Source organism: Xenopus laevis, chromosome 7S (genome assembly GCF_017654675.1).
Source record: "Xenopus laevis strain J_2021 chromosome 7S, Xenopus_laevis_v10.1, whole genome shotgun sequence".
Lineage (NCBI taxonomy): Eukaryota > Metazoa > Chordata > Amphibia > Anura > Pipidae > Xenopus > Xenopus laevis.
Genome location: NC_054384.1, coordinates 98,510,673 through 98,537,541, shown reverse-complemented (window position 1 = coordinate 98,537,541; position 26,869 = coordinate 98,510,673). Strand labels below are relative to the sequence as shown.

Sequence of the window (26,869 nt, the reverse complement as noted above, 5' to 3'; positions counted from 1 at the left end):
TTGGTAACCAATCAGTGACTTGAAGGGGGGCCACATGGGACATAACTATTCATTGAGTTTGCAATTGATCCTCAGCATTCAGCTCAGATTCAAAAGCAACAGTTATGACCCATGTGGTCCCCCCTTAAGTATCTGATTGGTTACTGCCTGGTAACCAATCAGTGGAAACCAAAAGAGCTGAAAAGCAGGAAGTAGTGTTCTGGCTATTATGTTACACATCCAGTCACTCCAGCCTTTATACATTACATTTTTGCCTTACTAACTATATCAGAATTTTTTTTTACTTTACACAGTCTATTTATTTACCAAGTTTTTATTTTTACACTGAACAATTCCTTTAAACTGGAGGTGGAGAAGGGTAATGCAAGTCCAGATGAGGCCACAACTCTCCTTTTAATACAGTCCAGATGTGCTCCCCTGCCCACGCCGGACAAAACATCAGTGTGCCAAGAAGCAAGACAGTTAGCCAGATTGAGCTCTTGTTCTGCAGCTGCATGTAGGGCACTGTCGGTGTGTCTAACATATCTGTGCATATCCTAAAGAGGAGAGGAGAAGCAATTAGTGACTATCACAATACTTAAAGGAACTCCACCCAAAAACAAATTTTTTACACAGTGAAAGAAAATATAACTCTAAAACCACTGAACATTTTACATGAATGGATATTTAAAATTAAGTTTTTTTCATTATTCAAAAAAAGTTTTTGGGTTGGGTTTCCCTTTAAAGTTTTCCAATTATACAATAAGAGAATCAAATCTGCTATACATGCAAACACAAACAACAGACTAAGCAATGATTGAAAGGAATCAATGATACAAACCATTTCCCAACATCCCTTAGCCTAGCAGTGTAAGGCAACCCCTACCTCACCTTGTTCCATTGTGAAACGATAGATTCTGCGACTTGAAGTCCCTCTTGCTTTCTATAATGGGAGATATATTCATATATATCAGAGGGACTTCAGGTCCTAGAATCCCTCACTTCATGATAACTGTGAGCTTAAAGAGGGCTGGAGAACTCAATCCTGCAAACAGAGACAAACTATTATGGTTTCTTTTCAATCAGTGGAAGCAGGTACATCAGTGTAAAAAAAATTATATTTATACAGGTATGGGACCTATTATCCAGAATGCTCTTGGCTGGGATCAAGGTATTGTTTTGTTATTACTAAGAAAAAGGAAATATTTTGCATTATTTGATTTAAATCAGATCTATGGGAGATGGTCTTACTGTAATTCTAAACATTCTATGCTGACGATACTCAGATCTATCTCTCCTCTCCTGCTGATCTCAACCCAGAACTCCTAACTTGGGTATCCTCCTGCCTGTCCGCTATCTCTACTTGTCACAACACTACCTTAAATTAAACGTCTCGAAAACAGAAATGGTTCTCTTTCCTCCAACTAACACCAGTAACATGCCAGAAGTATCCAGCATAGCTAACAATTCCACTATCACCCCTTCTCCCCAGGCCTGGTGCCTTGGGGTTATCCTAGATTCTGCCCTGTCCTTCACTCCTCATATCCAGTCCCTTATTAAATCATGTCACTTCCACCTAAGGAACATATCCAAAATATGATCATTTATCACCCAAGATGCTGCCAAAATTCCTATTTACTCTCTCGTAATATCATGTCTAGACTACTATAACTCTCTTTTAATTGGCCTTCCCCTCCAGAGACTGTCACCTCTCCAGTCCATAATGAACAGTTCCGCGAGGCTCATACACCTCAGCAACCGCTCTGCCATGCCACTCTGCCAATCCCTACACCGGCTTCCGCTACCTTTCAGAATAAAATTCAAATTAATGACTTCATAACTCTGCCCCACCCTACATCTCTGAACTCATCTCTATATACTCACCCAACCACTTACTACACTTCTCTACTGACCTGCTCCTCAATTCTTCTCTCATTACCTCCTCATATGCTCACATTCAAGACTTTGCAAGGGCTGCACCCCTCCTCTGGAATTCTCTCCCACGGTCTGTCCCACTTTCTCTCAACCTTTCTGCCTTCAAAAGATCTCTTCTTTAGAGAAGCCTACCCTCACTCTGCTTAACTACCAAATGCAGCACCACATACAGTACTACATTTCACACCCACTTAATTCTGATCTTGCCTACTCCCACACCTTGGGGCAAATTCACTAAGGCGCGAAGCGCCGAACGCTATCGTTAATTCGCTATCGTTTGGCATTTTCGCTACTGCGCAAATTCACTAACGAACGCTGGCGTAGTTTCGCTAGTGTTACTTCGCAACCTTACGCCAGGCGAATCTTCGCTAGCGACGAAACTACGCAAATTCACTAACTTGCGCAGTGTAGTGAACGCTACCTTTTACGCTAGACTTCCTTCGCCATCTCAGACCTGGCGAAGCGCAATAGAGTAGATAGGGATTGTTTAAAAAAAAGTCAAAATTTTTTCTAAGTTCCAAAAAACGCTGGCGTGTTTTCTACATGATGGCTGATAGGCTGAAAAAGATCGAAAAAATTTTGGGGCTCCCCTTCCTCCCTCCTACATTTCCTGACTCATGGCAACTTACCTAGACAGTGGGCACATGTGTAGGGCAAAATAAAATTTTTATTTGCAGATTTGAAGGTTTTCTAGGCATTTGTAGTGCAGATACGTGTTCCTCCATTGAAATTTGAATTTCGCGCCGTATGCAAATTAGCCTTCGCTAGCGCAACTTTGCTTTATATAGCGAATCAACGCTAGCGCAACTTCGCAACCTTACGCTACCCCTGTGCGCAACTTTGGATTTTAGTGAATTTGAGAAGCGCTGGCGAAACTACGCCTGGCGAAGTGCGGCGAAGTTGCGCCTGGTGCAACTTCGCATCTTAGTGAATTTGACCCCTTGTGTCTTATTCCCTTCCCTTTAGATTGTAAGCTCTTTTTGCACAGGGACTTCCTTACCTTTTGTTCCAGTATTGGTTGTGATGTATATAACTCCATATGTTCTATGTATGTAATTCATGTGATTTAGTTTTATAAACACATTTACTTTACAGCGCTACGAAATATGTTGGCGCTATATAAATACATGTTAATAATAACAGGTTTCCATATAATGGATCCTATACCCTAGACGTTCAGATAGTGTATGCATTTTTTCTACATAATCCCAACTGAATGAGCTCATGTCACAATTGGGGGTCAAAAGGGGACGTGCAATTTAATGCACAACAAAACCATCAAGAGGGGTTGCCCTTTTGGCAGCAGACCTTCAAATACAGGTAACACATAGAAGGATATACCATTTGGTAGCAGGGAACTCATGTGTGTCCGGTTTCCTCGTCTCCTTCCCTGTGTACAGCTGCAGGGCTCCGCTTAAACTGCCCGACTGCCTTTCCCAAATGTTCTTCAGCTCAAGCAGGTAGTTGAGTTCCTGCAAGAAATGGCTGCTCTTCTCATACAGCTAGATTTTTAGGGTAAGAATGTGCAATTGCAGACAAGAAAAAAAACAACAATTAAAAACAACTATAAAAGTACAGGGAATATATTCTTGTTGCATTCAAGGACAAGCTGCTTTGATAGTGCTGCAGATCACACAGTGTTGTATAGGGCAAAGTGGAACCCAGAAATGTAGAATCTGTGGCATTGGTGGGATAGTACTTTTATGTCAGCACTGAAGATTCTGCATTTTCTGTCACTCAAAAAGGCTACAGTGGTTAACATAATCGTGTGGTTTAAACAGTGGCGTAACTAGATATTAATGGGCCCCATAGCAAATTATTTTACAGACCACCAAATTGTCTAGAGGTTGACCGGTTTTACCAATTTTTATTGAATTTGTATATGAATTGGGGCCTCATAGGGCCCCTATACCTCTTGGGCACTACTGTAGCTGCAGGGTCTGCTTCCTCTGTAAATTTGTATATAGATCAGCAATAGTGAAAAAACAAAAACCAGAAAATAGTGCGGTATGTTTAGATATTGCGACAGCACCTGGTGTCAAAGTTCACTTTTTAAGGTGCACTTGCCCTTTAAATCTTCCACTCTTAATGGTGACATGCACGGTTGATTCCTTAACATTCAATCTGTAACCACCACCATTTGGCCAAAATGCCTACTCACAAGCTATGTTAGCAGATCTCCCTTTCCTTCCAAGTAAGCTTCTTGGGTTCCAATAGAGAAAGATACAAATCCAGAATATTATAATACCATTTATTAAATTAAAATGCTTTAAAAACAAGTTTGCACTCACATTTGTTTGAAGTCAATCACACGTAGACATCAGTGATGGGCGAATCTTTGGCGTTTGGCTTCGCCAAATAATTAGTGAATTTCTCCGTTTTGACACCGGCATCAGTTTTTGACGCCGGCATCTGTTTTTTTTACGCCGCCGCACATTAGAATTTTACGCCGGTTTTGCAAATTTATTCGCCAGCGGCGAAACGCGGGGATTTGCCACGAATTCACGCCTGGCAAATAAATTCGCCCATCACTAGTAGACATCTCTATTTCACAGGCTGTCTCAGCTTCTATGGAGGGACCCTGCTGGCAGATGTAGTTCCCTCGTTGTTCTCCCTGTGTTCCTAGTGGGATGTCACTTCCTGCCTGACCCGTTTCACCCAGCGGCGGAAATGCATCAGGCAGGAAGTGACATCACACTAGGAACACAGTGCATGTCACTATTAAGAGTGGAAGGTTTAAATGGGGAAGTACACCTTAAAGAGGGAACTTTGATATCGGATGCTGTCGCAATATATAAATATACTGCACTATTTTCTGTTTTTTGTTTTTTCTCTATTGTCATAGGCTCTGATCTATATACAAATTTTGGAGACTTTTTGAATACAGCTAAGAGACTGTGTGAAGATCGAGAGAAATTTAATCTAAAATATTTTTTCCTTGAATTTCTCAATTTGTTACTGCTTCCTCTGTAGTTACGCCCCTGGGTTTAAAACATGGTTACAGCCCAGCAGCCTCCGGCTGTTTATACCCAGATGTAGCTTTTTTTACCCCAATGTCTCAATGATTAAAAAGCATGTAAAGGCAAAAAAATAAAACCCTATTTTTACTTTCATGAAAAAGAAACCAATCTCCAATATACTTTAATTAAAATATGTGTACCATTTTTATAAGAAACCTGACCGTATGCAGTGAAATTCTCTCTTCATTTACTACTGTGGATAGGAATTGTCAAGACGTTCCCCAAATGCTCTGCAGGGAAACAATCATACATATGAACAGCAGGGGGAGCCCCCGCCTTACTTCTTATCTGTGCAGAACTCAAGCAGCTTTTTTTTTCCCTGTAGAGCAGTCGGCCACTGTGTAGAGATTTGTATTGGATTTTATTTTTGCCTTTACATCCCCTTTACTGTTTCCAACTCCAGCTGCAGGACAAAGATCATGGAGCCAGATTTAAACAGATAAACTGGGATTCTATTTGGTTCTGCAGAGTTGGAGAAAGTTTGTATTAAACAATACAAAAACTATAAAATCCACATTGCAGTCTGTATATTCTGATAATTAATCAGTCTTGCTGTATCAGCTTCTGGCAGATATTATTTGACTTGTGCTGTTTGATAATTTATGACGATCCCTAAGCAGCCCAGACCAGACTGAGCATGTGCACAGTCTTAGTCTTGCAAAGATGTTTAACAAAGTTACAAGATGGTGACCCCCTGTGGCCAACTTTGAAAGCATAAATTATTTGTTTGATTAGGCTTGTGGTGCATTAAGTTCATGTTTATATTTAGTATACAAAATACAGCATTTCTAGCCTTATTCTATTTTAGACTTTACATGCCCTTTCATGCATCTGTATTGTGTATTGTGTTTAATCAATTACACAGGAGCATTTGGTTAAAGACAAGGGATAGAATACATGGCCGGATATAATGTGGACTGACCATACTATCCAACTGTCTAGTCATGTATGGCAGGTGGTGAGTAGGTGTGACAGACTGTAATGCTGATCTGGGGAGGTTAAGGGATATTTCTGACTGCTGTGCCAAATAATACTTACATATGAGACTGAATGATCAGATGAAGCCATTTCATGAACGGACGTAATAAGAGCCTCTGTGCCCTGTTTAAGCTGTACAAGCTGCAATGGAACATAAAATAGGTATTTACTATACGTATACGTATATACGTACGTATACGTATAAGTGGTAGTGATACAGTATATCATTGAAGTGGATCACAAACAGGCACGAGTCAGTATCACTTTAATACTTTCCTAATACCACCATAGATCTATTCTAAGACATACGTATTACATGTCATATGGACTGCGCTATTAAACTGGCAGAGGAGGTGGGACGTTGCTATTTATGCTTCTGAAAGTGCCTGAGATTTTATACGGCTTGATGTGACATCTATTACACACACAATCTGAGACGAACTAAGCCTACGCTATGCATAAGATCTGAAATGGTAGGAAGGAGTAGAAAAAAAAATACATTCTTAAATTTTTGGATAGAAAACGGAGGTACAGACTATTTATACATAGTATAGAACAGCAAGGCATCACCGTTCGTGTGACGGGTTATTTAAAGGATTGTTGTTGTCAGAATAAATTAGGGATGCACCAAATCCAGGATCCGAAAAGAATTTGGCCTTTTTCAGCAGGATTCGATTCGGCCGAATCCTTGTGTTTGGCCAAACTGAATCTGAATCCTATTTTGCATATGTAAATTAGGGTCTGGGAGCAGGCCCAGAGTGGCAACCTGTGGGTTCTGGCAAATGCCAGAGGGGCTGCTATAAGGTCCCATAGAAAGTCAGTATTTAGTGGGCTGGTGGGAGATGTTTGGGCCTTTATGTGGACTGATTGGGCCTCCGTGTACCAAAAATGCCAGGGCCTATTTTAATTCTCAGTCCGGACCTGTCTGGGAGGGAAATCAAGTGACTCTTCATCACAAAACAAGGAAGGGAAAAAAATGTTCACACTTTTTCCTTTCCCGCCCCTAATTTGCATATACAAATTAGGATTCGGCTGAATCTTTCACAAAGGACTCAGGGATTCGGCCGAATCCCAAATAGTGGATTCGGAGCATCCCTAGAATAAATATTGTTTAGTTTTTGCAGAACTCAATGCCGATGTTTTCCAGTAATGTAGGAAAAAAACGTTTTCCTTTACTATAAAAAAACATTTGCCCTAAAGAATCCATTTCTCGGTACTTACTGGACTAAGCAGTAGCCAAGCAGGGATTAGGCTAGGCCTATGGAACTCATACATTTGGGCCAACAACATGTGGGATCAATGGACAGCGGTCAAGCCAAAAATTTTTTATATGTTCCTTCCCGCTGGTGATGTCAACGCACATATTTCAAAACACAAGGTTATCCTGCCTCTCTGGTGATACATACGGCTATTTCTGACATCACCAGAGAGGGAGGGTCAAGTTAAGGTAAATAATTCCAAGGGATATGTCAATTGAGGTGGAACTTAGGTTGCAATTGGATTGAGGGCTAGCATGGCTCTGGAATTCCTGACCTGCACATCACTACTAAGCAGTGTCCCCCTGTCACCACCTGTGTCTTCCATAGGGAGAAATTGCTCCATTCTTTTAAGAGGAAGCATTAAAGGAATTGTTCAGCATAAAAATAAACACTAGGTAAATAGGCTGTGCAAAATAAAAAATGTTTCCAATATAGTTAGTTAGCCAAAAATGAAATCTATAAAGACTGGAATGACTGGATGTCTAACATAATAGTCAGAACACTACTTCTTGCTTTGCAGCTCTCTTGGTTTCCATTGATTGGTTACCAGGCAGTAACCAATCAGTGACTTGAGGGGAGGCCACATGGGCCATAACTGTTGCTTCTGAATCTGAACTGAATCCTGAGGATCAATTGCAAACTCACTGAACAGTTATGTCCCATGTGGCCCCCCTTATAGTCACTGACTAACTCAGAGTTAGAGAGCTGACAAGCAGGAAGTAGTGTTCTGTTCTGTATTGTTGTGTTAGACATCAGATCACTCCAGCCTTTATACATTACATTTTTGGCTAACTATATTAGAAACATTTTTTATTTTGCACAGTCACAGTTTGTATTTTTACACTGAACTGTTCCTTTAAAACAATGGGAAGGAGAAGGAAATCCCTTATTACATACCTTTAGTGTCCCCATTCTGAATGGCACCACCTACATTCCCCCATACTGCCCTTTTGCTGATAAAAGCAGAGTATCACTGCAAATTTGGCAGCCACCACATTAGTCCCGTAATGTCTTTCCCCAGCTCTCTGGTGGCTACCACCAATAAGGACAGATTTGCTTCAGCTGTTTCCGGCCAGTAAGAAGCAATTGACAGGACATCAACCTGCTCACATTACTTAACTTTTAGAGGCCAATGTATCAAAGTCCGAATTTATCTAATCATTTTCTGAAAAATACTCTGATCAAGTAGACATAGACAAGTAGACATCCAGTCACTCCAGCCTTTATACATTACATTTTTGGCTAACTAACTATATTAGATACATTTTTTATTTTGCACAGCCTATTTAACCCGTTTTTATTTTTTACACTGAACTTTTCCTTTAATATTGACTGCAGTTGAAGGTGCACGTGAATGCAAGATATAAGAAAGTAATTAGAGTAAACTTTAAAAGCAGTAACATTTTTTAAATTGGAAACTATAGCACAACACTTTTTACACCGAAATTGTGGGGGGAAAACACAGTGACTTGCCCACTACAGTTCTGCTTGTAAATTAATATTTACGTTTATAAACTTAACAGAATGTGAGGCCGGCAGTTACAGTACCAAATACAAAAATGCCTGTATAATTTTGGTAAGAAATGGGAATAGATTTTAAGTTTGTGAATATAATTTCAATATACAGAGCTTTATGATAATTTTTAATAAGTCACTCACCAGTAACTCAGTTATAGCCCAGGCATCATCAGATGTCATGTCAGCGTCCTGAATGGGGCAGAGCATATGGGAGCCTGTGGCCTGAGATATTCCACATATAGGGCTTAGGAGCTCAGTCTTAAAACATTTCTTCTGCTGTGAAACAATCAGAATTAGATCATGTCCAGTATATATATATTTTTATATATGGGACTTGAACTTACTTTTGCCTACCACAGATCAAATCAGATTTGCAATAAAGCTATTAATGAAGAGCAAAGGCATTACAGCAATAGGGATTCTAGTGAGCACAAATGTTACTGCTGGGATAGAGTCTCCAGTGTTATATGCAGACATTGCTCTTGGATAAAGAAGGGTTTGGCTCCACTCCACTGTAATGGCCCAGGAGGGATTGGAAAGATTTAGGTACTCCAAGTGGTGGAACTACATACCGTATATACTCGAGTATAAGCCGACCCGAGTATAAGCAGAGGTACCTAATTTTACCTACGAAAACTGGGAAAACTTATTGGCTCGAGTATAAGCCTAGACACAACTACAGTCCTGTCTCCCAGCAGCGCACATTCCGCCAAAGCGACCCCCCCAGTGATCAACCGGACTTCTTTGCAAAGTTGATAGTGACAGAGAATTGCCAAAAGGATTACTGTGTGCATTGTCCCACTGTCCCACTACCATGTGCAGAGGATGCTGTGTGATATTGCCATCACTGTTAATCCTTCATATATCCAACAGAGGGCGTGGTGTGATATTACAGTCACTATTATTCTTTCATATAACCAACAGAGGGTGCTGTGTGATATTGCAGTCACTGTTAATCTTTCATATAACCAACAGATGGCGCTGTGTGATATTGCAGTCACTGTTATTCTTTCATATAACCAACAGAGGGCGCTGTGTGATATTGCAGTCCCTCCCCAAGCGAACTGTTGGTATAGGAATGATTAAAAGTGACTGCAATCTCAACCACTGCCCACTGACTCGAGTATAAGCAGAGGTAGACTTTTTCAGCACATTTTGGATGCTTAAAAACTCGGCTTATACTCGAGTATATACGGTATGTATACAGTTGTGTTCAGAATAATAGCAGTGCATTTAAAGGAGAAATAAACCCTAACAATGTCTAAAAATGTCATATTTTATATACTGAACTTATTGCACGAGGCTAAAGTTTCAGCTTGTCAATAGCAGCAATGATCCAGGACTTCAAACTTGTCACAGGGGGTCACCATCTTGGAAAGTGTCTGTGACACTCACATGCTCAGTGGGTTCTGAGCAGCTGTTGAGAAGCTAAGCTTAGGGGTTGTCACTAATTATCCAGAAGAAAATGAGGTTGGTCTGTAATATAAGCTGATGCTACAGGGCTGATTATTAAATTCTGATGCTAATTGCACTGGTTTCTGTGCTGCCATGTAGTAATTATCTGTATTAATTACTAATCAGCCTTATATTGTGACATTTCTATTCTATGTGTACTGTATATTGTGAGTGGGTCCCTAAGCTCAGTAAGTGACAGCAGCACAGAGCATGTGCAGTGAATCAGCAGAAAAGAAGATGGTGAGACACAGATCTTTATTGCTAAAGGGCTGTGGTTGCCTTGGGCTGGTACAGAAGCCCAAAACATAATGTACAACATTTCTAGCTACTTCCTTAGTTGGGTTTTAGTTCCCCTTTAAAAAAGTGAATAACGCTCATAATCCTTATAATAGATTTTATTTCCATACACACAAATGCATTGGGAACACTGCACATTCTATTCCAAATCGAAACATGAAGAAAAAATTATTAAATTTGTGTCATTCCTTTACAGAAAACGAAGAAAAGGGAATATTAGGCTGTTCCATAAAAATAGCAGTGTCTGCATTCTTTTTTACAAACTTAAACATTCGCTGTATCAACATGATAAATGTTTCAAGATTTTGCTTTCCTTTGAATGACTGAACTAATATTTAGTTGTATAATCAGTGTAACTGCTGCACATCTGTGGTGCATGGAGTCCACCAACATCTGGCACTTGGGGATTGGGCTGGTCACTCCATAACATCGATCTTGTTGCCCTGGAAGCAAGATGTTGCCCATTGGCTCTGAAAGTTCTAAACAGGGCCGGATGTACATAGCGGGCGCCCTAGGCCCGCTGTTGTTCTCCTTCCCCGTCCCTTTTATTCACTCAAATTTTCATCGGAACCGGAGCAATGGGGATTGGCGCACGTGAAATTTAAAAAACTGTCATATCTCCTGCGCATCCCCAGTGTTTCTGAACCAATGTGGGTGTGCTTGGGCAGCATGCCGCCCCCTCAAATCCTGCCGCCCTAGGCCCGGGCCTTGGTGGCCTCTCCACAAATCGGGGCCTGGTTCTAAGCCACACTGGCAGTTTTATAAAATGAAAAGTGGTTTTATTATACAGTATGTTACCTCTTGTATCTCCTCCAGCTCCCTATGTACTGACTGCACTGGCAGAGGCAGTTGTTTCACTGAAACACTTTGATGCCTAAGAAGACACAACAGACTATAAGCATATCAGGCATTAAACCGTCCCTCTGCAAGAGTAATCCCCAAGACAGAGTAGCTAAAGTATGAAAAACAATAGAATACAATGTAAAACCAATCTCTTTCCATAATCAGTAATAGATTCGTTATTATCCCTGCAAAACAATATGTGCCAGACTAATTAGCCCTGCAGCATAGTGGCGTGGGTGTTTGCTTTAAATCAGATGATAAGGGAATGAGAAGACGGATCTCAGGATCTGATCAAATTGAAATCTAGATGTGTAAAATGCTTAACACAGAACCATACAGCTTGAGGTTTAAGTATTAATGGTTAAAGTTTAGAATAATTTGACCAGTGTAAGCCAAGCCTAAAACCATCTTGAGCACAGAAAGCAGAAGAGGCCCCTGCCTAGGGAGCAAGAATGAGGGGGCACTGGACATGTACCTGTTTAAGGGTCCTCTGCCTACCCCTAGTCTGAGTTTGTGTGCTCCTTGTTCCACTGCTCTCACCTCTATTCTGCACTTCCCCCTGTGCATGATGTCACTGCGCACATGTTCACGCATGTGCATGGTGGGGAGCAAGGTGGCCGGGCCTATGTTGCCTAAAGCACCCAGTCGGCTTGCCTCCCCCTGCTGTGCACTGTAACTCAATAAAAATCAATAGCTAAGCAACTTGGCTTCTACACAAGCTACATACGCTATATCATTAACCTACACCCCGTAAATAAATGTTAAAGTGCAAAAGACTGCCTGTTAAAGGAGAATTCAAACCGTAATAAAAAACCCTACCCTGGGTAGACCCCCCTCCCTCCCCCCCCCCCCAGCCTATCTGCTTCCTCTGTAGTTACTCCCCTTCCTTAGAGGACAGGCAGTAAGTACAGGGCCCCATTGCGGGGTGTGTGTGTATGGGCTGCATGCCTTCAATTCACTAGAGACCTGGGCGCTCATGCAAAAAAATGTAAATAGACTGTCCATAGTGATGGTACTCACAGGATTTACACAACAGAACAAATGTAGATAAAAAAGAAAGGATTATTAATCTGACGTTTTAGTCCCACACAGGAACTTTTTTCAAGGAAGGTGAATAATATCTACATTTATTATTTACATGTAGGGTTGCCACCTTTTCCGGAAAAAAATACCGGCCTTCCTATATATTTATCTTTTTTTCCCTATTAATAACATTGGGATCAACCATCATTTTTACCGAACAGGCCAGTAAAATACCGGCCAGGTGGCAACACTATTTACATGAAGCAGGGTTTTACATATGAGCTGTTTTATGCAATATATTTTTATAGAGACCTACATTGTTTGGGGGTATAGTTTTCCTTTAAGTTCTAATAGTTATAGTTTGCATAAATAAGCTACTACTGATGTCTCTATGAGGGCTACTTACAAGAACATGTTGTCTTTGTTTGGCTGTAACAGCTGTTCATGCAATAGTCGCTTTTCTCTTTTAAGCACCTAGACAGCATAAGCAAAACACATAATTAATTACTGCCCTTGAATGTAACCACCCCCTACCTGTACAAAGCTATGTTATAGTAGGTAACAGCCGGATACAGAATAAAAGTGAGTTTAGCAACTCGCAAGAAGGCTGTAATTATTCAAATAAAAGCACATGAGACCTATTGTTTTTGGAGCTGATGCTGGGACACCCAGGGGGTGGGGGCAGCAGAGCCCCCTCCCCCTGTTAGGTGTGAGATATGGGGTGGCTAGTGGGGGATATAAAGTGGGGACTGCAGGGGAGATCCATGGGCTGCTGCCTGAGGCAGCCACCTTGATGTCACCCCCTCTCCGCACTTAAAAGTTTAGCATCGGAGCGGGTCAAAGGGGCTGTAACTCTAGCACAATGAGTGATACATCGCATTCTGCACTAGCAGAGATGAATTTCCAGTTCAAAAAACGGAAATTCAGCTCTTAAAGTTACAGGAGGTGGCTTTTTGCCTCCCCTTGTAACTGGCTGCTCACTGCCACCTGAGGCAAGGTTCTCATCTTGCCTCATGGCAGGAGCGGCCCTTGGGGACTGGAGGGAAGGGGTCAGATAACTTTTTTGGCTTTGAGTTTTTCCCACCCTCACAACCAGGACTGCACTGGGATTCAAAATAGGCCCTGGCATTCCTAGTACAGAGAGGTCCAAACAGTCCCCACCAGCCTACTCAATAGTCAATTTCTATGGCATCTTACAGCAGCCCCTCTGGCATTTGCCAGAACCCACAGATTGCCAGTCCAGGCCTGCTCCCAACCCACTAAGTTGTATAGGTTGCTGCTACTCAAGAGGACAGAGGTCACTAGCAAGAGTTGCCGTACGTACGTCGGAGCTTGGAGCAGCGGAATCCAGCAGGAGGGTGGGGCTATGCCCAGGCTAGCAGGCTTGCCCGGAAGCTGGGGGCCATGGACCATCAGTGAGCATGGGGAGAAGAAGGGCAGGGGCTCTGGGCTCATCCTTGGAAGATTATGTGGCAGATTTATCAAGGGTCAAATTAAAAATTTGAAATTCTAATTTTCAAATTTTTTTATGGTCAAAACTGTCGAATTCGACTAGGGAGTTATTCAAGTTCAATTCGAGTTTTTTTAAAAAAATTCAAATTCGATTTTTGACATTTATCATACTCTGCCGAATTTCTGTTTAAGTCAATGGGAGACGTCCAAGGATCAATTTGGAGTTGTTTGCAGCCTTCCTGACATTCAAGAGAAAAAAAACTCGAATCGAATTCGATTCGAGTTTTCGGGTCGATTCAATTCACCCAAGTTGTAGAAATTCGATTTTATTAATAGATTTCGATTGGTTGAATTTCGAGTTCTTGGGAGTATTTAAAAACTCACATGAATGCGAAATTCGACCTTTGATAAATGTGCATTCCAATGTTAAATTTACACTGATGTGAATTGGGCCGCTTTTTGGTGACATCTATGTCTCATGTGAATCGTGATCCTGGCAAGACTTAGAAGTCATCAGTAGGAAAGGCAAGTTAAGAGCTCCCACTAGTGGAGACATTAAGAGCAGCTAGCTCTTAATGAATTGCATGTGCATTAATATTCTGATCTTTATAAAGACCTGGATTACATAATGTACATGCATCCTCCTTACAGAATGTATACATTGAAAATCATCTATCAAAGGCAAAGGTATCCTCACTTTCTGATGAAAAATCTATTATCAAAGGGCAGTGAGCACATACAGGCACCTGTAAATGGTCCAATCAGAAATATGAAAACACGGGGAACCGCTGTGGGACTTTTGCACCTATAGGATTGTACAGAAGCCTTGTGCATCATTTCCATTATTATTGCAATATATTTCTTACAAACCACTGTTTCCAGTTTAATTAAAAATTTTAGCTAATGAAGTTCTTATTAATTTGTTCTTCTCTTATGCCTCATCAGTTTAATTGAAGGACATGTCCACGCAATGGGGCAGTGGTCACAGCTGCTTAGTATTTTGAGCATCTCCATTCTTTGAGTTGTCTCTTCTGATTACAGACGCAATCGTTGGCATTTGTCTCATAGGTCAGTTGACTCAATTGTTTACAGAGAGAGCTATAATCTAAAAATGAATATTGAATTCTGGTGCAGAATCTGCTGGTTTTTGAACTGCCAAGTAATGTGAATCCATATTAATCACTAATTAGCCTTGCACTGTACCATATATATTACACACAGTGAGTCACTCCCTAAGCTCAGACAAGTGTCATTAGCCAAGAGCATGTGCTTTGAATCAGGAGAATGAAGATGGGGAGCTACTTAGGGCACGGATGCTCACTGTGAAAGGTCTATGGTTGCCTTAAAAGAGTATTCAACCCGTAACTAAAAAAAACCCTACCCCCTACCCTACGTAGACCCCCCTCCCTCCTCCAGCCTAGCTGCTAACCCAGGGAAATGTCCCTAACTTACCCCTGGGTGCAGATTCAGGGATCGCAGTTCACGGCAGCCATCTTCCGGGTCTTCTGTAATCTGAGACTGAGACCAGCGAAGTGGAGCATGCCCAGTTGGAGCAACATCTTGATTCGCAACAACTGCGCATGCGCCAAAATAGACAGAAATTGCCGAAGCGCCGGAAGAAGACACAAAGAAAAAAGGAGGGTGGGGGTCTACGTAGGGTAGGGTTTTTTAGTTAAAGGAAAACTATACCCCCAAAATGAACACTTAAGCAATAGATAGTTTATATCATATTAAGTGACATATTAAAGAATCTTACCAAACTGGAATATATATTTAAGTAAATATTGCCCTTTTACATCTCTTGCCTTGAGCCACCATTTGGTGATGGTCTCTGTGCTGCCTCAGAGATCACCTGACCAGAAATACTGCAGCTCTAACTGTAACAGGAAGAAGTGTGGAAACAAAAGACACAACTCTGTCTGTTAATTGGCTCATGTGACCTAACATATATGGTTTGTTGGTATGTTTGTGTGCACAGTGAATCCTACGATCCCAGGGGGCGGCCCTTATTTTTTAAAATGGCAATTTTCTATTTATGATTACCCAATGGCACATACTACTAGAAAAGTATATTATTATGAAAATGGTTTATTTACATGAAGCAGGGTTTTACATATGAGTTGTTTTATGCAATATCTTTTTATAGAGACCTACATTGTTTGGGGGGTATAGTTTTCCTTTAAGTTTAATGAGCCCACAACATGATGGAGGTGAAATACCTAAATCTGAATTTATCTCATTATTTTCTGAAATATACTTTGACCAAACACGGGACGGGTTATTTCCCCTTATTTTTGAATACCCTTTCCCGAAAAATTTCTGTTTGGAAAAAAACTTGGATTTTTGCCTGAAAACCACGAAATCTTTGGATTATTGCACAAAACTCAGCCCAGATCAGGATATCTTCGGAACTTCTCCCCTTGACTTATATACAACCTCGGCTAGTCTGAGATGCCGGATTTTTGGATTTAAGATGGCCATAGACGCAAAGATCTGATTCGTACGATTTTCGGACCGTGTTTGGAGAGTCCCAACATTTTTCGTCTGGCGGAGATCGGACGTTTGGTCGATCGGACAGGTTAAAAGATTTCTGTCGGCTGCAGGTAATATCTCTGCATGTATTGCCGATTGTACGATTTTCAGAGGGAGACTGTCACCAGCTTTGGTCGGACATAACTTTCGTACGATTGCTGTCAGGGGCAGAACATCGGCTGATCTGTTCTTTTCTACTTTATTTGATCGGAATGGTTAATGGCAGGTCGGGCGATGGGGAAGTCTGATCGTATGTTGATTCGTACGATCGGATCTTTGCGTCTATGGCCAGCTTTAGACTTCCTCAAGGGTATAATAAATCCTGAAAAATTCTAGTTTTTTTTTTCATAAAAAATTTGGATTGATGTGTGCCATTGCTAGCCTTCTACTTTGATGCTACAACTCTAATATTCACCTACCTGTACCTGAAGTCTGTGTTCTTCTAAGATGCTCTGAAGTCGATGTGACTGAACATTTCTCTTTAATTAAACATAAAGAAACAGTTATCTTCAAAGGGTTTTTCACATTTAAATTAACTTCTAGTATGTTGTAGAGAGTGATATTCTGAGACAATTTGCAGTTGATTTCCTTTTTCTCTGTAATAATAAAACAGTAGCTTGTACTTGATCCCAACTAAGATATAATCAATCCTTATTGGAAGCAATACCAGCCTATTGGGTTTATTTCACGTTTACATGATTTTCTAGTATGAAAATTACAGAAACATCCATTATTTGGAAAACCCTAGGTCCTGAGCATTCTGGATAATAGGTCCCATACTTGTACCACAAACAAAATGGTAAGGGATGAAAAGACCCAATAGCACCAATAAAGTAGGAATGAATGAAAAGACCCAATACCATCAATGATGTAAGAATAAGTGGAAAGACCCAATATTACCCATGAAATAGGAATTAATAAAAAGACCCAAAACCACCAACGAAATAGAAATGTATGAATAGACCCAATACAACCAATAACACTGGATTGACAGACCCAATACCACCAACAACATGGGAATGGATAGAATGACCCAATACCACCAATGACATGGTAATGGATAGAAAGACCCAAGGCCACCAATGACAAGGGAATTGGTAAAAAGACCCAATACCACCAATGACATGGGAATGGGTAGAAAGACCCAATAATCCCAATCACATGGGAATGGATAGAATGACCCAATACCACCAATGACATGGGAATGGGTAGAAAGACGGAATACCACTTGTGACATGGAGAAACTCACCTGAGGAAATAAGTAAAATGAAGGGACTGACCTCCATAAAATACATTAAACAAAACAAAGATTGGAAGATTTGGTCACCATGGCTCTGAAGGAGCCTATAAAATAAAATATTAGATAAATGATTCAGATAAGAATGGCACTACAGCAATAACTATTAGCACCATTCACAGTTGTACTTTGCTAGTCCTTGAACTCACACTTGTTACCCTGAATATAACAGTGTGATGTCCTTTTATAATTGTAGTACTTGTAATTCAGTAGAATGGTTATGGCCATGCTTTATATAACCCCAAACCACGATTCTTCCACTTTTCTGTATCTCTGAAAAAAGTGTGTTTTTGCTGGACAAAGCCTGGGCACAATCAGTAGTTTGGCTTTTGACTTAGTATTAGTAATACACACATGGTTTTACAGCTTCTGAAGCAAATGTTTCTACAAGTACAAGGCAACAATGCATACTAATAACATGCATATGAAACTGGAGCCAAACCTTAAAACTGCAATTGTGCATAGATGTGCAAAAAAGATTTCTTCAATGGTAGTTGACTCTGCTTATCTCCCCAAGTAAGGCCATGGCAAGCAATCCCTAGAGGACCTCTGCAATTATTTCTATTAAAGGGGTTGTTCACTTTGAGATAACTTTTAGTTACTGTATATTCTGAGACAATTTGCAATTGGTTTTCATTTTTTATTATTTAAGTTTTTTTAAGTTATTTAGCTTTTTATTCAGAAGCTCTTCAATTTGTATTTTAAGAAATCGTGTAACTAGGATCCAAAGTACCCTAACAACCATTCATCAATTTGAATAAGAGACTAGAATATGAATAGGAGAGGCCTGAATAGAGAGATCAGTAATAAAAAGTAACAATAACAATACATTTCTTACAGAGCATTTGTTTTTTAGAAGGGAGACAGCGATGCCCATTTGAAAGCAGTGAGATGAAAAAGGCAAATAATTATAAAACTATTAAAAATAAATAATGAAAACCAATTGAAAAGTTGCTTAGAATTGGCCATTCTATAACATACTAAAACATACTAAAAGTTACCTTAACGGTGAACCACACCTTTAATTCTCAGAGTTCTAGATCTACACCACCCTTTACGGACTGATTATTTACAACTGTCAGCCCAAAATCCTATGGGCGGAGCTATATTCCATATCACTTCATAAGTGAACCATGAGAGATAGATATTATTTAATAAATCAAGATAAAAACAGTCAGACCATTTTCTTCCCAGATATGTAACCCATAGTGATGGGTGAATTTGTCCTGAGAAACGGCGAAAAATTAGGAAAACGCGAATTTTGACGCAGGCGTCAAAAAAACCGTTGACGCCAGAGAATTTTCGTGGCTATTTCGCAAATTTATTAGACGGCGGCGAAGCGTGGAAATTCGCTGCAGATTTGCGTCTGGCGAATAAATTCGCCCATCGCTAGTAACCCTCAGTTATTGGGGACACACAATGCAAAACTAAACTGCAATATTATCAAACCTTATCTCAAATCTCACATTATTGGACCAATGCACAGATGCAGAACCTTGCTAGGGTCCCATACATATTGACTGCTGAAACTTGTTGCATTTGAACAGTTGAAGGCAGAGAACATAGAGGGATCCATAACTGCTCTATGACTATGTCTCTTGTGGCGGATATCGGTAGCACAGAACCAACTCACATCTTCCAGAAGCATCTCCTTCTGCGAGATAAGTCTTTTGTATTCAGAGATCTGGTGCTATGGATAGAAAAAAAAACCATTCATATAAGTAAATGGCACAGTGTTTTTATACCATTGAAGAGAACTACAAGGAATTGTATCCACTCACCCCCATCTTTCCCTTTTCAGCAGTTAGGCTATCGATGTTCCCCTTTAATTTGTCTTTTTCAATAAGCAGGTTATAAATCTACAAGAAAATGTAATAATTACTGCAGTACAATGTGTATTTTACTATCTCTACTGGACTTATACTAAATCCATTTATTAATGTGCATGTTTTCATATATGATCCTTTGTGTTCTTGTTCTATGATCCTTACTGGAACCATGTTTGTTATAAAGAGAAAGGGATAAGTGATAGACAAGGTTCCTTTGAGAGTGAAAAATTGTTAAAGGGGAAGGAAAGGCTAAAATTAAGTAACCTTTATCAGAAAGGTCTATATAAATACACCAGTAAACTCTCAAAGTAATGCTGCTCTGAGTAAGCTGTCAAAAGAAACACAGTATTTCTTTCCTTCTATTGTGTACACATGCACTTTTGTATCCGACTTCCTGTTTTCATCACAAACCTCCAGGGCTAGGGCTTGAGCATGCTCAGTTTGCTTCTCTCTCTCTCTCTCTCTCTCTCTCTCTCTCTCTCTCTCTCTCTCTTCCCCTCCCTTTCCCCCCTCCCTGCTATAATCTGACCCCAGAGCTATGAGTGAGCAGGAAGTGATTTCACACCAAGCTAATATGGCAGCTGCTATCCTAAACAAACAGAGAGCTTCGAGGGCTGTTTACTCAGGTATGGTAAAGCATTCTACAGAATAAATATAGTCTTATAGCTTGCACTATTGTGGCTAATCTATTGGCAATAAACTGCTTTGGTAGCTTTCCTTCTCATTTAAGGGAACAACCACAGCATCTAGGTTTGGCACACACTGACACTATACACACTGCAGAGGGCCTGTAGGATCTTTTGTTTAGTAGCAACAGTTACACCACAGGTTGAAGATCCCTAAACTTCACATCACATACCCTTCTAGAAAGCTTTAGCAATTTATTCAGGGGACAAATGAGTTTTGTTCATGATGGTAGTAGAGAATCCCTATTAACATATTAAAAGTTAACTTAAAGGTGAACCACCCCTTAAAGCAAAGGGCAGGAATATTCTTCCAGGAATATCATATTTACTGTACTTAACATATTTTACTGAAAGCTGAAAGGAAGATGAGTACTCTACATGAGTATTCCATGTAGAAAGGTAAGACAAGATGTCCCAGTTGCAAGTTTACAAAGGGTCTGAGTCCTGCATTACTGATCTGTGGGTGTAAGTTAAGAAGATATGAAAAAATACCTCTTCCTGAAGCATCTCTCTTTGATTGCTAAGTGACAAATTATCCTTTTCCTGTAATAAAGCAAAGCATTTTAAATCATTCCTAAACTCGTGCATCTTTTTTTACACTATTAAATTTTAGGTAACAAGCCTAAATTACAACTGTAATAAAACTGTAAACTCAATACTAACCAATTCTTCCTTCTGTGAACCAAAGGCAGAAATTTTGTCTTCTAGACTCTTGGTATAAGCCTTCAGGTCTTCCAGCTCGTTGCTTAAAGATCTTGAATGAGACACCGCCTGCTGGGAACTTAAAATAAGGATTTTTTTCATAAGGTAGTTAATTTAATTCATATTAAGTATGTACCAAAAGAGTACCAAAAAAAATAAAATAACATGTAAATGATAAAAGGTAAAGGTTAATTGGTTCTGGATACAACTGTCCATAGTGTGTAAATTTGATAGAGACCTAAGATTATAAACTCCACTAGGGCAGGGACTGATGTAAATGATGTATAATCTCTGTAAAGCGATGCGTTAGGACAGAGACGCACGTGGAGATTAGGGGAGATTAGTTGCCCAGCGACAAATCGCCTCTTCTTCGGGCTACTAATCTCCCCGAACTGCCTTCTGCCGGCTAGAAACGAAATCGCCAGCGGGATGGCACTCGGAGCGATTCGTTTTCCGTAGTCGCCCCGAAGTTGCCTCACAAGGAAACTTCACGCGATTTAGGAAAACAAAGTGCCCCGAGTGCCATACCGCCAGTGATTAAGATTTTAGCCAGTGGAAGGCAGTTCGGGGAGATTAGTCGCCCGAAGAAGAGGAGATTTGTCGCCGGGCGTGTCTCTGCCCTTATATGTTGGCGCATATATATATATATATATATATATATATATATATATATATATATATATATATACATTAGTGTGTGTTTGTATTAATAATAACCCACAAAACAATGTTTTGGCTTTAGCTATCCCTATGCATTAATTTGATGAATTTAGGGAAAGATTATACTTAGTGGATGCCTAGTACTTTTTTGTACATAATGTTTTATTTCTATGTTAGTTTTTCTGATTTGCACTACAGCTATGTATGTATCAGTACTAAGGGTTAAATGTTTTTAATAGGCAGGTTTTTTTCACTATTTATGGGTGGTTGGCGGGGCTGTTCCCTATGCTTCTGAGGAAGTGGCGTGAAGCCACGAAACGCGTCAAGTGTGGGGTTTGTTTCATTACTGGGGATGATTGACTCATTTTAATGTAACTAATAAAATCAAGATTATAAGACCCGAAGTTGCCTGGTGCTCCGTGAAAAATTACAAGTTGATCCACAAAACAATGTAAATGTTAGATAACCTGTTTGTAGAGGTATCCCTTTGTCCTTCACCTACATTTTCAGTTTGCTCTTCACTTCAGATATTTCCTCAATCAAGTGAGAGTTTGTTTCATCTGCGGTTTCTAAGCTCTTCTGAAGCTTAATTTTCTGATCCATTAGCTTCTTGTTAGCAAAGTTAAGGTCTCTGATTTTGCTGACGAAATATGCATGTTCTCCCCTTCAGAGAAAGTACTGAGTTATATGTAAGCAGACCGAATGCTGTGCTTTATTAAATAAAACAGAAATGCAACTTACAAGAATTTATTAACATCACCGCCGCCATAACCTTCATGCTCTGCTCCATGCTCAAATACATTTGCTAGGACACCAAAGAAATATTTGTATTAGTTACACATCTATCATAAGTTACCCAGACCAAATGATTTTATGGGTGAGTGGCAGTGCAAACCTTTTTATCTTTGCTTCTTCTAGAAAAGTTAAAAGAAACTTTATTCCAGTACCTGGAGGAGTCCCCCATATGGACTTAATACATCATCATTAAATGCTCTATTTATTTCTCATTTTTACTATTGGAGTCACATGGGACCTTGTGGACTGTTCCAAAAAAAAACTTAATCCATCTTAAAATGTTTGACCAACATATGTTGATGATGTCTTCTGTCATCTATGTCAAACATTATATGAGTCTCTGTGTGAATTATAAAAGCTTGCTGGAAGAAGATGGTACTGTGTATTGACCCTTGCAATACACAGGAAAGGTTAACTTAACTGCTTAAAGGGGCAGTGTAGTAACCAGCTTTTGTGGACATTTTGGTTAAGGGCATTCCTGCTGTTTTGCCATTGCCTTATGATTCATTTCCTGTTCCTGTTTTTCCCCTTTTCCTGTCTAAGCTGAAAGGAAGTGTGGAGCAGGGCTGTATTACCTGCCATGTTCAAATAAATTTATAAAGTTCCTGTGCTGGTCTGACTGCTTCACTTGAACTAACACAACATGATCATTTAACCCACTGCTAGCTAATCAGTTTATCACAGGCAGTATACCTGTATTTAAAGGAACAGTTACACCTAAAAAGTGTTTTAAAGTAATGAAAATACCATTTAGTGTTGCCCTGCACTGGTAAAACTGATCTGTTTGCTTCAGGAATACTACTATAGTTCATATAAACAAGCTGCTGAATAGCAATGGCGGAAATTGAAAAAAGTCTATATGGCACAGGTTAAATAGTGGATAACAGATAACATTATGTTCTACAGAGCTTATCTGCTGTGTAACCTGAGCCCTTTCTCCTTTGAATGGCTGCCCCCATTGCTACACAGCAGCTTATTTATATAAACAATAGTTTCTGAAGCAAACAGCAGTTTTACTAGTGCAGGGCAACACTGCATTATATTTTTATTACTGGTCCTTTAAGGTCTGCCACAAGCAGGCTTTAATTATTGCAGGCTCTATAGAGCCTTGTGCCCCACTGCACTCCCCAGTTTGTGCCAGCTAGGAGGCATTGCATGGGATGTCCACATACCACCTCCCCGACCCTGCATTTCAGCTTAAGAAGTGTTGCAATGTGCAAAAATATGGATTTTTATGTAGAGATTTTAATTAGGAAAATCTCTCTAATTGCAGGTGTTTCAGCTCTTTACACATTACAGTAGCACTCAACAGCTTCAGTGAGGCCTCTACACCTGGGTTTCACCCTACAGACATAACTGTATGGACCTGGAGTAACCAGACACATAGAGTGGTTAGAGTAAGGCCATTAGGGGGTTATAATATTAAAAACAATGTAAGCCCCTTCTTCAGAAATACCCAAGGGCTCAGTGTATGATTGAGATGTGCATTCTGATTTCCTTTTTAGGATACTTGATTATTGAAGTATGTCTGTCATATTATTTTAATTATATCAGTAGCTATGCTGCCTGATAAGGTGGTCCTAAGAAGTGTCAGACTACAGGTGCTTGAGCCGTGAGTCTGAATTAAATAATTGTGTTCTAATTAAATAATTGTGTGTGGCTTCAAGCACCCTTGCTTGAAGCTACACCCTGCTATACAAGCCAAGATATATAGCAGCTGTTTGACAATAGGGATATCCACTGAAGAGGCTGCTTATATACCTCCCAGAGATATATTTACCAGGACCACTCCAGTATTAATAGCCCCCTCTGCAAACTCAGTACACCAATCAGCATTCACTGTGGCCTTTTTATTTAGACTTTACCTAATTGGTTGTTCTTTAATATCCTCTAATGTAATCCTCTAATGGTTTGCATTAATATCCTGTTTTGTACACAACATGCGTTGTTTGACTTTGCCTATTTTTCATAGGTACTGAAACAACTGACTTATTATGTTCTAAAAAAGAAAATTTAGATAATATCACAAATCTTTTAATCGCATCTGCCTTTTTACTCACCACATGGTAAATATGAACCACTTTCAGATTTGATATCTTCCACCTTTTCAGTAACATATCTGTATATATAGAGATTATTAAAAGGGACAGTAAAATCTCGGGGTCCTAATTACAGCGTACATAGAAACAAATGTGGCACTTATCATTATATTTCATATTGTAAAAAAGCAATAACAAATTTGTCAAATGCTGACTAGAAATGTTGCGGTGCAGGCAGCCATGTTGCATATCGCACATGCGCATAATGAGCGAGTTTCACAGGCTGATATCACATGCATGCACATAATGAGTGAGTTGCAGTACTTGCTCATTATGTCCATTTTTGTGCCTCAAAATGGCCACTCACACCAGGAGCTGGCTCCTGGTGCATGTGGCCTAGCGCTAGCAATTTTTTTTTGAGAGTGCCCTTTAACCAAATTGAACCCCTGCTGGATAAATGTATCTGATAAAACTGCCAACTAGGGGGGTTCCCACATTTCAAGGCCAAATGTATACTTGTTTGACCACTGCAGTAAAAAATAATTCTCTACAGTCGCATAACTATAGAGGAAACAGACCCCCGCAGTCGCAGAGGGGCCCAAACTGTGGGATCTGCTTCCTCTGTAGCTAATAAGAAACCTCCCTCCTCCCCCGCAGCTCTCTTACCGGCAAGGAAGGGGGGCGCAAGTCGGGTCGGGAAGAGTCGGGACATGGGCGGGGTGGAGGTTGGGTGGGGAGTGGCGGGTCGTGGGCGGAGGCTGGGCAGGAGGTTAGGGATCAGAGTGCGCCGGGCACCTGTGAAGATTTTTTTGCTGATGGGCCCAGCGCACTCTAGTTACACCACTGATTCTCTAATTGCATGACCTAACATACCTGTCATTGCAGCAGCTGGCAATCCACTCACTCATGAGCCTACGGAACGTTGGCAAATCTAACGATCTTCCCTGATCTTCAGGATCCAGCATCTTACAAAGGTGTTGGAGACGGTCTCCATCACAAGTTTGATCTGTTACACTCTTCAAGTAGTCAATGATTTGATACACTGTCACTTCTCCTACAGGTACATTTAGTCACATTATGATAATTTAGCAGTGAAAAACCAACGAAACTTCAGAATATTTATTAACAATGCATAATGTGGCAGATTCCTCTGTCAACTCAATAATACTTTTATCTGCTATAAGGAGGGCTGCAAGAGAAATGACAGTGTACATTAAAGGACTCAGTAGTAGCCTGTTAATTAATTAGCAAATCAGCTTTTTTTATAAGTTGTAACTGCCCTACTGCTGGTTTGCTGGTTTAAACATGACAGGTAGTGATGAATGAATCTGTCCAGTTTCGTTTCACTGAAAAATGAGCGAAACCACCAAAAATTCACGAAACGCATTGAAGTAAATGGGCCTTTTTAAGTGCAACAATGTTTTACACAAGCGCACAATTTTTCTCGCTCCAAATGCATTGAAGTCAATGGCCTTTTTTTCAAATAGCAACTTTTTTGTCCAAATGCATTAAAGTCATGTGTTTTTTTCTTATGGGCGTTTTTTCTCTGCAAATTTCTGCCGCAGTTTCACAAAAAATTTTGCACATGGTGAAATGTGCAATTTCAAATCCATGGCTGGCAAATAAATTAATAAATAATTCGCTCATCACTAATAACAGGCATACGATACCTGCCCCCATGTTTTAGCTGGGTTCTATGACATACCCATTACTTTTTAGACACTATTCTATATCTGCAAGAGTTTCTTACCTTTTCCCTCTGTATCGCATGCTTGAAATGCAGTATCCAGCAACTGCTCTTCTGATGAAGAATTTGGAAAATCACCAAGACAGTCCTCAGTAGCATCTGAGAAGTATTAGCACAGCAAATCATTTCTCAAACCCCCTATCTTACCTCAACTTTCATTGCATAATTAAAATAAAATGTAATTGAGTACCCATACTTTGAGAAAGGCCTTAGGGTAGGCCAAAACGTTAGTCATTAAACTTCAATAAACAATTATTTATTTCTTAAGTCCTGCGAGCTAGTTGATGTATTTTTGTTGATTGTATGTATTTGCTGCAGCATATACGTCCATTCAACTTTAACTTCCCATCGTATGCAAATGGGGCAACGCTAGCGCAACTTTCGCTTCAATTGCCGCAGTAACACTAGCACAACTTCGGATATAAGTGAATTAGCGTTGTCCTGGTGAATCTACGCCTGGCGAAGTGTTGCGATGTGAGCGAAGCCGTCGCTGGCAAATTGTTCGGAGGTTATTAAATTTGACCCCTAGTCTCTTGTCTCTACATACTATACTCTATTCTTCAATTATTAAGCATTATTTCCCATAAAGAAATAGGGAATGACCATGAAATAGGCCAAATGGTTACAAGCAGAAGGCCCACTGACACCTGGGAGTTTTCCTGGTATCCCTGTGGGCCAGTCCGACACTGATGAGGAGGCACATACATATTAAACTGAAAATTTACAACATACTTGCACTGTCTGACAGCAGTCCGTCTTCTGATGGCTCTTCAGGATTCAAGAAGGTTCCTAGGTGTTTATACATTGTATAGCCCTACTTTGC

General features: G+C 40.1%; 1 protein-coding gene across 1 annotated transcript; it reads right to left on the bottom strand.

The window, feature by feature from the left end:
• Positions 1-337: 337 nt before the first annotated feature.
• Positions 338-26,869, bottom strand: ccdc155l.S (coiled-coil domain containing 155 like S homeolog). Its single transcript, XM_018228179.2, has 17 exons — positions 26,779-26,869; positions 26,050-26,145; positions 25,173-25,353; positions 24,321-24,379; positions 22,207-22,270; positions 21,968-22,129; positions 20,767-20,884; positions 20,596-20,646; positions 19,370-19,447; positions 19,222-19,278; positions 16,711-16,770; positions 12,714-12,781; positions 11,240-11,315; positions 8,831-8,965; positions 5,973-6,053; positions 3,256-3,416; positions 338-536 (listed from the first exon to the last, which is right to left on the bottom strand). Exons 1-17 carry the CDS (start codon positions 26,849-26,851, stop codon positions 338-340), a joined length of 1,719 nt encoding a protein of 572 aa, XP_018083668.1. The 5' UTR covers positions 26,852-26,869.